The sequence below is a fragment of the Mixophyes fleayi genome, chromosome 3 (assembly GCF_038048845.1).
Source record: "Mixophyes fleayi isolate aMixFle1 chromosome 3, aMixFle1.hap1, whole genome shotgun sequence".
Lineage (NCBI taxonomy): Eukaryota > Metazoa > Chordata > Amphibia > Anura > Limnodynastidae > Mixophyes > Mixophyes fleayi.
In genome coordinates this window covers 310,896,852-310,909,513 of record NC_134404.1, presented here as the reverse complement: position 1 = coordinate 310,909,513, position 12,662 = coordinate 310,896,852, and the positions used below count along the sequence as shown (strand labels likewise).

General features: G+C 36.4%; 1 protein-coding gene across 12 annotated transcripts in view; it reads left to right on the top strand.

Annotated features, from left to right (window-relative positions):
• Positions 1–12,662, top strand: part of PLCB4 (phospholipase C beta 4) — a 226,605-nt gene that overhangs the window by 203,463 nt on the left and 10,480 nt on the right. For 11 of the 12 annotated variants that reach the window (XM_075203995.1, XM_075203992.1, XM_075203993.1 and 8 more), the window contains 3 exons: positions 1,270–1,345; positions 11,066–11,241; positions 11,426–11,527. In XM_075203995.1, coding sequence (XP_075060096.1) covers positions 1,270–1,345; positions 11,066–11,241; positions 11,426–11,527 — 354 coding nt within the window. The remainder of the gene's footprint in view (positions 1–1,269; positions 1,346–11,065; positions 11,242–11,425; positions 11,528–12,662) is intronic. The other variant, XM_075203996.1, reaches the window with a different exon arrangement.

Below are 12,662 nucleotides of genomic sequence, written 5' to 3'. Positions count from 1 at the left end.
TGCATAATATTTTGTATCCTCTTTAATATATTTTTGGAAAAATAAAAAGTTAAGCAGTATACTTGTAGTATAGCTCCTGTTAATAGTATGCATAGAGTATTTCTATTTATCAGATAGAGATTTCAGATTAAATTAAGTAAATTCCAGAAATATGTTATTACGATTTATGGTGAAATGCTATGTAGAATAAATGTAAGTAAAATAGAAAAAAAACAAACAAATAAAACGTCCTAAAGACTTTTGGGTTGCAAACTAAACCTTGTTATAAACAGCTATAGCAACATGTATATAAAATGTACAGTAAATGATTGGTATGAAAAAAGACCACTAGTCAAAGCAACAGATATATGCAAAACTATTCTCATTACAATAATTGCAAAGTTCAGATTGTATTTTAATAAACCTGCAAATTGCCATTTAATTTATTTTATATAATATATATTTTATAGCCTGCATTATAATCTATTGTTCCCAGTAATCCTTACTATCCTTAATATCTACCCTCAGCATCAGAATAGCAATCCTGCATGAGATTAGCTGCAGTTCGTGTGGAAACTCAGTGTTTCTTAGTAACCATAGATACTGCCTCTTTAGATGCATATTTGATATTTAATGAGGCAGTCCAGAATCTACATGCAGTACAAAGAACAAATTCATATAAAGACATTATTCCTTACCATGTGCTTAATTCCCATATACCATGTTATAGACCTATCGCCATAAGGTGTATAAATACTAAAGGCTCAAAAGAGACCGATGATTGCAAAAATGTTTATTTTTTAATGAATATTAGTTCCAAGTGTGACTTCATCATGAATAACACAGCGAATAACATGTCTTTAAAAGAAACAAATTTAGCTCAAATAAAAGTCTGGAATTAAACAAACAACTTAAGTTTATTTAATAATTGTCATGTAAAATAAATACACTAAGTTAGACAATAAAAATAAGATTGATAGTGCTGTGGAATAAAAATAATTTATTTCATACCCCTTGTTACTGTTTAATGTCAATAAATTTTCATTTTTAGATAAAGGAACGTACACAAATAGATGTTTTTTCTAAATGAATGTGGAAAATGTTTATCAGTTCCTAACCAGTAAATATGGGGGGGTCTCTACCTGCACAGCTTTGGTCAAATCAAAGAAATTAACAAACGATTATTATAGCATATAAAACGTCTAAAGAGAACATATCTAACAGGTTTATATGGTATAAACAATATCTGGAGAGAAACTATCTAACTATGGAAAATATTTTGCTGTTTAGAGAAAATAACTGTGTTGAAATGAAGAAAGAAACAGAAAATAAAATTCAGGTTTTAACTTCAGATCATAATTCCAAGGTAAGCACATGTCAACCATCAATCACCTGGCTTCTCATTCGGACTCTTCGCACGCTGATCACTCGTTAATCAACATGAAACGACCACAACTAACTGCACATGTTGCACTAAAATTCTGTTTTTCTTCAAAAATCAAACTCCATCACACAACTAGGAAAAAGGGGTTAACATAATTAGTCATTCATGCCTGTATGCAAGAAGAATCTTTATTTTTTTATATTTTGTCCACTGTAATTACTGAGCCACAAAGCAGTTTTCAGTATTAGACAATACAATTATATTTCATTATAATACATATCAAGTGCAGTATAATATTGGTCCAAGTAATATACATGTAATAACTGGAGTGTTTCTACCTGACTAAATATGTCCATCATGCTCTCTTTCACACCTCCGAAGCAAATTTCCATGTAAGATGCTTCCTTAACTAAGCAGGCATAGTTTGACTGACAGCTTTTGATACTTGCTGGGCAGAAATGCACTGTGTGGATTGGTTGATTCATACACAGGGGCAGGGCCGGTCACAGTAATTGAAGTGCCTGCAGAATAATCTTTTAATTGTATGAAACACTGTCCACAGCTTCAGTGGACTGGAGAGGAAATACTTCACTTTTTCACAGAGTGGCAGTGGAATATCAGGTCAGCTCCGAACTATAATTGGAATTCTATTGACCGCGTTGTTCTCACGAACAACGCTGCCTGCGCACTAATACCATTACTACGGTAATAGTGCGCATTATTACTGTCAGTACGGTAATTTCAACGCTGATTTTTGCCTGCTGCTCTGTGAGCCGCAAGCAAAATCTGCATTAAAATTACCGTACTAACAGTATTAGTACGCGGGCCTTGTTGGTCTCGACGCGGTCATTTGAATTCCCCCGTACTCATTTCAATTTTTGTAAATATTTTGAGAATTTAGGTGTGAAAATGAAAATATGCTTAGAGTAGATCTTTGTATTAAATATCTAAATATTTAAAATAAACGTGAGACTAATTTAGTATATTGAAAACTGCGGTGTAAGGCTTCGTCATCAATTTCTTTCGGTGCTTGTTTCGTATGGCATTCATTAAAAATCTGTAAAGATTCCGGTGGCTTGTGTTTGCTGTTGTCTTCTCTAAGTGTTGGTGCCAGTATCTATCTGTCACTCTGTACAATCATAAATAATACCCGAGGTTTCTTTATTTTCTGCATGTAAATATATCTTCTATTATTAGGGGAAGAATGTTTGGTTAAATTTTACCTTAATCTGGAAAATAGAAAAAAAATATATTGATTGTGCATGTGCAGGGTACTAGGGACAATTAGAGGCATGCATACACATCCCATATCACAGTCAGATTTTGTGCACTTTGAAATAACTTTTATCTGAAACATTTTATCATTGTAAGTTGAGTATTGTATTCCATTTCTTTGCTAGGTTACTTTTTGTCTTCTTCTTGTCTAACACTTTTCCTACAAGAGCATACTACTGTAATTATGTGTATTTCCTGGTCACAGTTGAATGTTGTCACAAGTCTTCGCATTTAAATTTGGTGTACTCTTCCCTGTCTATGACAGCCACAAGTATTTTACTTTGGATGCCCAAATGTAATAAGATGGTTACATTAATCTCAATTTCAGATCTTTAAATATAGACACACTCAGAATCTAAGGCTGGGTAAACACTACATTGTTTTCAGCCGATTATCTATCTGGCCGATCAAACAAGAAACGACTGTTCGCCCCCATATCGCAATAGTGTGTCGCGATGAACTATTATCGTTCAAAAGCTCATCCTATTGTTTAATTTGATCTTTAAACCGGTCTAAAAATCTCATTCAACGTTGGAACGATGGCGCTCCAATTCTGCAGTGTGTATACACTCACGACCGGCAGTGTCCATAGATCTCTATGGAGCGTGCAGAGTCACCATCTTTTCAGCCGATGGTTATGACAGATGAAGAACACAGATCAGACGGTAAATCATGTAAAATCTGTTTAGTGTGTACACATGAAACGGCAGCTGATCGGGACTTTTTCGTTGGTAAAATCGTTAAGGATATCGCCTCAGGAGAAATTTTGTATAGTGTGTACCCAGCCTAACTCTAGAAAGATATAGAATTTACCCAGTACATGGAAGCCTTATACTTAGATGTTAATGAAAACACATAATTATACATTTAATTTAAATGAAAACATCTTTAGTACTTGCCAATTTGTTTCCAAGTTGAAGTTTGTTTTGGCAAAATGAAACAAATACATAATAACATTATAAGTGCCTGCCTTCTTTCACCAAACACTCATGATCAATGTCAATATTTTTCATAATAAGTATCAGAAAAAATGTTGTTAATGGTAATCAATTCTATATTTTAAAATAGAAGATGTAAACAAATCAAAACCGCTTACTCTGAAACTGTATCATAATGCTTACATAATGCATACATAATGTTTGTGATGCATAGGATTGGATGAAGAGCATAATATCATATTGATGTTTTTGGAGCATGAGCAAGTCAGACATTTTTCCAGCGCTGTAGACGGTGACATTTGTGGGGTTTGAGCTTTTTACATCCCAGAAATTGTCATGCCTTTTTTTAAAGCATCACAATTTATTTTATTTTGGCCAATATCATAGGCTGCAGCTCATGGACAGTAAAGGCACTGTGGAATTTTACAGTTCCTACCAAGTGCTTGTGAAAATATAAATGCACATCGAATGCTTTCGCTTGACGTGAGTTATCACTTGTGTTAAAAAATGCTGACGCAGAGCCTGTGGGGACGCAGCGTTATCATAAGCTATACTCTCCATGCTTCAGAAGATAACAGGGTTTCTGTACCCCCCAAGATCATTATTATCAGTCCCATGGTGCCTCTACATTAATCATCAACATTTAGATCTTTGATAAATAGGTGAAATATGGTAAATGTTTGTATTTTGACAAAATGACATTAGTAAATTTGCAATGTATTTTTTTTTTATATCTAGGCCTATGTAATTTCACCCGCTCAGAGGTAGAAACATATTTTATTGAAAACGTTAAAATTCAAAATCCTAAATGCTATTACACTTTTAGATATATTGGTGAAATAAACATCTGGAATTGAATGTGATGCTCCGACACGTCAAAAAAGATATGTAATGATAAACTCATTGGCCTGATTCATTAAGGAAAGTAGAGCAAAAAAAAGAGTAACTTTGCACCTTGGCAAAACCATGTTGCATTGGAGGGGGATGTAAATTTAAAATGGGATGGCAGATTTAGAGTTGGGGTAAGACATGTTATAAATCAACTTTCAGTTTCAGTGTACAAATTAAACTATCAAGTAATTGTGTGCTACATGAAAAAACAGCCAATATTTATCTTATGTGCAAAATAATAACTATTTTGCACCCCTTGCATTGTAACATGGTTTTGTCCAGGAGAAAACTTGATCATTTTTTTGTCTTACTTTGCTTAATGACTCAGGTCCAACATGTTTATTTTATAAATAACATGACATATAGCTTGCTTTATATTTGTTATAAAACTGATTACCACTTAGTTTTTTTTAAAGAAAATATTTTTTAACACATTTACTACTATTACGGCTGACATTTTTATCCTGATGCCCGGCACTCATATGCAGAGGAGAGAGACAACAGTATGTTAAAATAAAGATGGAGCCATACACTGTGGTGTGAGTGGATATAAGCATAATTTGGAGACAAATTCTTTCTTGGTGGTCTAATGGCACCAATGTAATATTATGTGAGGATGAGAATTATGCTTGCATCACTCAGAATCGGGGAGGGCTGGCATATTTTAGCCCAGGGAGCAAGAGTTCACCAAAGAAAGTTATAAGGGTCCTTACTCACTGTGGAAACACATGCTTTTCCTAGTTTTTTTAGTGCTAGGAAAACATATAAAGGGGTAGGGGAATGGAATCCATTGGATCCAGTAATTAGTATTTACGGGTGGGAGATTTGAGGTACAGCGCAGTATTCCTGACACTTCTCTTTTTATATATAATTTATTATTACCATTTATTTATATAGTGCCACTAATTCCGCAGCCCTGTACAGAGAACTCATTCACATCAGTCCCTGCCCCATTGGAGTTTACAGTCTAAATTCCCTAACACACACACAGACAGAGAGATACACACACACGCACAGACTAGGTCAATTTTTTTTAGCAGACAATTAACCTACCAGTATGTTTTTTTGAGTGTGGGAGGAAACAGGAGCACCTGGAGGAAACCCACGCAAACACGGGGAGAACATACAATCTCCTCACAGATAAGGCCATGGTCGGGAATTGAACTCATGACCCCAGTGCTGTAAGACAGAAGTGCTAACCACTAGGCCACTGTGCTGCCTATATATATATATATATATATATATATATATATATATATATATATGGGCAGCACATATATATATATACATGCATACATACACACATACATATATATATATATATATATATATATATATATATATATATATACTACAATAACTTATGATTGTGATATAAATATATCATTGCATTAGCTAGCAGAGTTATTTTAATAAGGATCATTGTCTTCACATGTCCTGATCACCCTACATTAAAAAGGAACTCCACTCATTTGGTTAAATGAATATGCCCTAATTAATATTACCTGATGTTTAATTTACTGTTAAAGTAGTTCTCCACAAAGTATACATAAGGTTGACCTGCCTGCTGTTTTTTCAATGATTGATACAGTGAAGTTCATTCATAAACCATGATGGATCTATATATGACCAGCCATATATATACTGAATATACATATATATATACACACACACAGACACACTCAAACGTATATATTATGTGTGTGTGTGTATGTGCATATTATATTAATATACATGCTTGCTCTAAGTGCAAAGGATTTTACAATAGATAAGATCCAATGAGCTCCGGGCACCCTGTTCTATTTTAATCATGAGTCCCTTTTGATCCTTGGCCACGTATTATATTAATTATGCCTTTTCCTGTATCCCAGACATTTTATAAATCCGTTACTGAATTAACCTTTCACACCTCCACTGATTTCCCGCTGTTGCCGTCTGCATATATTAAATGTCACCAACACTACATGCATATTTAAATGTATGTCAAATTAACTTCATTTATTGAAAGGGCCTAGAGATTGTGTGTCTAGAATATAAATCACTATATAGTTTTTAAAATCACTTAAAACTCCTTCATTGAAAACTACATTACTCACTTATTACAATTAGGCCTAAACTGGCCATGTATTTGGATGTTTTAGACCAAACTGTCCACAAATTATAGAGCATATTGGCCCAGAACCAAAAACAGTCCTTACCATGTGATCATGGATGGTCACACATTAACTGGGACTGCAGGAGAACAGGATGACCACAATCTGCAGTGTGGAAAAATATTTTCCTTTAACTTTAAATAATAAAGTAGAATATATTGTGATTTATTATTTTTTTTTGCAAAATTATTGGCTGAACACTTCCTGCTGTACCCAAGTCTGTTCCCATGGAACATATAGCAGTCAGAGTGTAGGAGTCATGAGTGGGACTGAGCTTGCTTTTTAATTAACTTAGATGTTTGATATATTAATAATGGAAAGTATTTTGCCTGTTTCTATAATATCTAATATTTCTAAAGGCCAAAATTATGCATTATTCTTAAAATAATATTTTAAATGCAAACTTTTGTTTATAAAAGTCCGCATAATTATAATCTAGGTCAATTTGGCTGCTAATAGGCACAGAGCTATAATTAGTGTGATTAGTGCTGCAGTTGTAGGACATCTTCCCTCCCATAACGCCACAGTCACTTACCGCTCAGTATATATTCTCTGCACAAAAGTATTTACAACGTATTTATTGAGTTATTTGCCAACCTCTTTATGATGCCATCCTCGTTATAATTACAGTCTTACCAGTGGTTTAAGTTGATGGTACAAAAAGGGGACAGTGTACTTTATCTTTCCATAGGTCCATTTTTTTTTTATATATAATCTGTTTTTATTTTATTTTTTTATACAATCTGTTTTTATCATAGGTCCAGTTTTTTTTAATTTTCCTTCAACCGGACATAGAAAGTTTTGTTTGTACTTGTAGAAGTGACCATGAACTAAGAAGGTGTCTCTCTTGTAATGTGCGCTATTTATGCTTAAAGTTGCAGCAGAGACTGGCCCAGAAAGAATGGTTACTGTTAAATTTGTTTGTGCAGTTGCAGATGGTACTATCAGGACTAGGGCCATAACTTACACTGTATATCAGCTGGATTGGTAGATATGAGAGCAGAGGTCGGTGCACTGTTGCTAAAGTGCATTAGTTACACTGTATATTAGCGGCATATTAGCTGGATTGGTAGATATGAGAGCAGAGGTCGGTGCACTCTTGTGCATTAGTTACACTGTATATTAGCGGCATATTAGCTGGATTGGTAGATATGAGAGCAGAGGTCGCTGCACTGTTGCGGAAGTGCATTAGTTACACTGTATATTAGAGGCATATAAGCTGGATTGGTAGATATGAGAGCAGAGGTCGCTGCACTGTTGTGCATTAGTTACACTGTATATTAGCGGCATATTAGCTGGATTGGTAGATATGAGAGCAGAGGTCGCTGCACTGTTGCGGAAGTGCATTAGTTACACTGTATATTTGCGGCATATTAGCTGGATTGGTAGATATGAGAGCAGAGGTCGCTGCACTGTTGTGTATTAGTTACACTGTATATTAGCGGCATATTAGCTGGATTGGTAGATATGAGAGCAGAGGTCGGTGCACTGTTGTGTTTTAGTTACACTGTATATTAGCGGCATATTAGCTGGATTGGTAGATATGAGAGCAGAGGTCGGTGCACTGTTGTGTATTAGTTACACTGTATATTAGCGGCATATTAGCTGGATTGGTAGATATGAGAGCAGAGGTCGGTGCACTCTTGTGCATTAGTTACACTGTATATTTGCGGCATATTAGCTGGATTGGTAGATATGAGAGCAGAAGTCGGTGCACTGTTGCGGAAGTGCATTAGTTACACTGTATATTAGAGGCATATTAGCTGGATTGGTAGATATGAGAGCAGAGGTCGCTGCACTGTTGCTGAAGCGCATTAGTTACACTGTATATTAGCGGCATATTAGCTGGATTGGTAGGTATGAGAGCAGAGGTCGGTGCACTGTTGTGTATTAGTTACACTGTATATTAGAGGCATATTAGCTGGATTGGTAGATATGAGAGCAGAGGTCGCTGCACTGTTGTGTATTAGTTACACTGTATATTAGCGGCATATTAGCTGGATTGGTAGATATGAGAGCAGAGGTTGCTGCACTGTTGTGTTTTAGTTACACTGTATATTAGCGGCATATTAGCTGGATTGGTAGATATGAGAGCAGAGGTCACTGCACTGTTGCTGAAGCGCATTAGTTACACTGTATATTTGCGGCATATTAGCTGGATTGGTAGATATGAGAGCAGAGGTCGCTGCACTGTTGCTGAAGTGCATTAGTTACACTGTATATTAGAGGCATATTAGCTGGATTGGTAGATATGAGAGCAGAGGTCGCTGCACTGTTGCTGAAGCGCATTAGTTACACTGTATATTAGAGGCATATTAGCTGGATTGGTAGATATGAGAGCAGAGGTCGCTGCACTGTTGTGTTTTAGTTACACTGTATATTAGCGGCATATTAGCTGGATTGGTAGATATGAGAGCAGAGGTCACTGCACTGTTGCTGAAGTGCATTAGTTACACTGTATATTTGCGGTATATTAGCTGGATTGGTAGATATGAGAGCAGAGGTCGGTGCACTGTTGTGCATTAGTTACACTGTATATTAGCAGCATATTAGCTGGATTGGTAGGTATGAGAGCAGAGGTCAGTGCACTCTTGTGCATTAGTTACACTGTATATTAGCAGCACATTAGCTGGATTGGTAGATATGAGAGCAGAGGTCGCTGCACTGTTGTGGATTAGTTACACTGTATATTAGCGGCATATTAGCTGGATTGGTAGATATGAGAGCAGACGTTACTAAAAAGAATATCAGCATAGCTACAGCTGGCTTTGTCTTTACTAAAAGTGAACAGTAAAATGTAATATGAAATTAAAGAATGATCATTGTGCACCTTAACCACACATAACCAAGTATTTTTGAGCATTCAGTAAGCTATATAATGTACATTCTGTAAAAAAAATAAAATAAAAAACAATCATAATGTGACAAGACATTACAATGGATCTGTCTACTAAGTTTATGTTAGTTTTCATATGGTCCATCCTATCTCCCAGTTCTGTAATTTCTGTTTTCCTATCCCTGAGTAAAGAGTGAAGTTCAGTTGGGTAATTCCACTTCTAGTGTTGCCAGCAACTGTTCCGTAGAACATTTATTTCAACTTGTGAAGTAGAGGTGATACTAGAGGGATGTTATATGATGCAACAGTGTTTCTGTTTCAACAAACGGTTGGCAAAATGATGGGCTCAATCAACGAAATTGAGGCGGCTCATTGATGATGAGTAAATAGCTGCTTTTATCTGGAAGCTGTGCGGACTATTTCAGTGTTAGATGGACAGTTTTCATTTCCAGTCTATTTGCTACAGCAGGCATGGGGGTCAGAATTCAGTATTCTGGTTGAGGTCTTAGGTAAGTATCAGTTGAGATATTGGTTAATGTGCTATTGGCCCAAGGCACAGGTGAGATCAATGGTAGCTCCCAAAAGAATCGGTGAACAAGTAGGTCTGGAATTGCACTACTAGCAAGCCTTTAAGTATTTCTGCCGATATATATAGTTGGTTCTTGTACCTGGTAGGCCAAGTAGTAAATCGGGGACACCGTTTACTCCTCACACACATGCCTTGTGGTTGAACCCCAGGTAGGGTGTAGGGCCAGGCTGAGCAAGACACCCGTAACTAGGCCTTACAAGGCAGAATGCAGTGTTAATTGGGTTCTAAAGGAGGTCCACTGAACCGGGATGGATCTGAGGAAAACCACTCCACAACCATAGCCAAACACAAGCCCACTATAGCTATCACCACCCTAGGCCCCGAATTGAGTTTACCAGACCACTGGGACTGATTCAGGCATATGTAGCCTCCTGTTATGTTATCCTTGCTGCAGCGGTAAATATATTATTAGGAGAGACCCAGGTTGTAATGGTGATATTGGGCCAAGTAGTCCCATGACAAAACTATATATAATATCCTGTACTGTTAGTTACCAACCTCATCGCTACAACAACAACAACAACTGTACAGTGTGCCTAATTTATGGCAGAAAGTATTTATTTATAAAAATGCTCATTCGTCATGGCGGCAGAATGAGTGTACAGGTTTCCTGGAACAGGTTTGTACTTTAGTTAGTCAAAATGCTGGAAAGGAGATATTTTTCATAACCGTCTAAAACAGTTTTATATATATATATATATATATATATATATATATATGTGTGTGTGCTTTATGTATTATTATCGTGTGTGTGTATATATGTGTGTATATAAACATATATATATATATATATATATATATATATATATATATTAGGGACCTTATTGCATCAGTACAAACAACAGGATAACAACTTTTCAGTAGTTATTAAATACTTTTTTTCTACCAATAAAAGTAACTTGGAGGAAGTGATGGGGATACCTCCCCGCAGCCCATCCCTCCAGTTGGCCACAAAATACTACTACAGTCATAGTAAATACTGCCTATGTTTAACTGGACAGTGCATTTGTTTTTCACTAGGTGAAAGAGATGGTGGCTCAGCATACAAAAGAGTGGTCAGACTTAATTAGCACCCAAAGTGCTGAAGAGCAGGAGCTCCAAGATCAGCATATAAGTCAACAAAGTGAACTCCTCAAAAAACTTCTGATCTCCGTCCAAGAACAACAGACGCAGCAGCTGAAACTCTCCCATGACCGGTGAGCACATGGAACCACATTCACATAAAGCCAGGCTCTTCTGCACACACAGGGTGCAATATCATTGCACTTTCTAATAGAACCTTTGCTGTCCAATCAGAATGTAGTTCCAAATGTACGTTTAGTACAGTATGGCTTTTACTAAATATGTTTTTGTCCCCTGATTACGCTTGTTTATTCACAGAGAGAGCAAGGAGATGAGGGCGAATCAAGCTAAAATCTCCATGGAGAACAGCAAAGCCATAAGCCATGATAAATCTATCAAAAATAAAGCTGAACGTGAAAGGTACATGCTTTCATTTACAAACAACAAGTCGTAGATGATAGATTGCTTTTGGAAGTTATCAGTTCAAGTCATGATAGAAATGACTTCCTCTTATTGTTGTTGATGTTTGATGACATAAAGATCATAAACATAACATAGGACAGTAATGCGTAATATATTATATTATTATTTTACTGTGCATGCTTGAGATGACAAGGCAGAAAAAGACAAGAAAGTGAAATGAATGAATGTCTCCACGTAGAGATAACAGATTGCTCTACCTGATGACTGGAGGATTAGCTCTACTTTTACAATGTAATAATCAGATGACTAGGTTTATTATTCACACCAGTTGAAATCTATTTCTTCCAGCTTTTGATCTGATAGAACAATCATGTTTGGCCAACAGACAGAGCAACTGTGGTAAACAATTAAATTGGCAGATCACATTGGACCACATGAGGTCACTTTTGAATATTCATGAGGGGTCTGTTTTCTAACTGGTACTGCAGGTACTGTGGCACCAGTCATTCTGAGGAATGAAGCCCATCTCAACACTTATACAAATAGGTATACAATATAATTATATGAGTAGTGGGCACTCTAAAAGACAATTATTCACAGAAAGCAAAAGGAGATGAGGGTGAATCAAGCACAGTTACGATCAGCGTCCTATCTGTGTGGAGTTTGTAGGTTCTCCCCGTGTTTGCATGGGTTTCCTCTGAGGTGCTCTGGCTTCTAGCCCAAAAACATAATGGTAAGTTAATTGACTGCTGACAAAGTACCTTAGTATGTGTGGTAGTGAATTTTGATTGCAAGCTCCAATTTCTAGTTAAAGAAATATGTTCACCATGCTCGCTCCCCCCTCTGGAGCAGGCTGCCATGTTAGGTGGGAGGTGCGTCTAAACTAACCAAGCAAAAGCCTCAGCTTTTTGACCGGTATGAGATCCCATCAGGACACTGTCCTGAAGATGTGGGAGGAGCTTTCGCTGCCTTAAATCGAGTGGAAAGATAATATTTACTTTGTGATCAAGCTGCAATATAGTGTTAGGGTAACGGTATCACTGGACAATGCATGGTTCATGAAAACCTACATTTTCAGGTTTAGTAGTCTTTTAAAACTTAATTTGACATCAACATTTTCATAGCAGAGAAT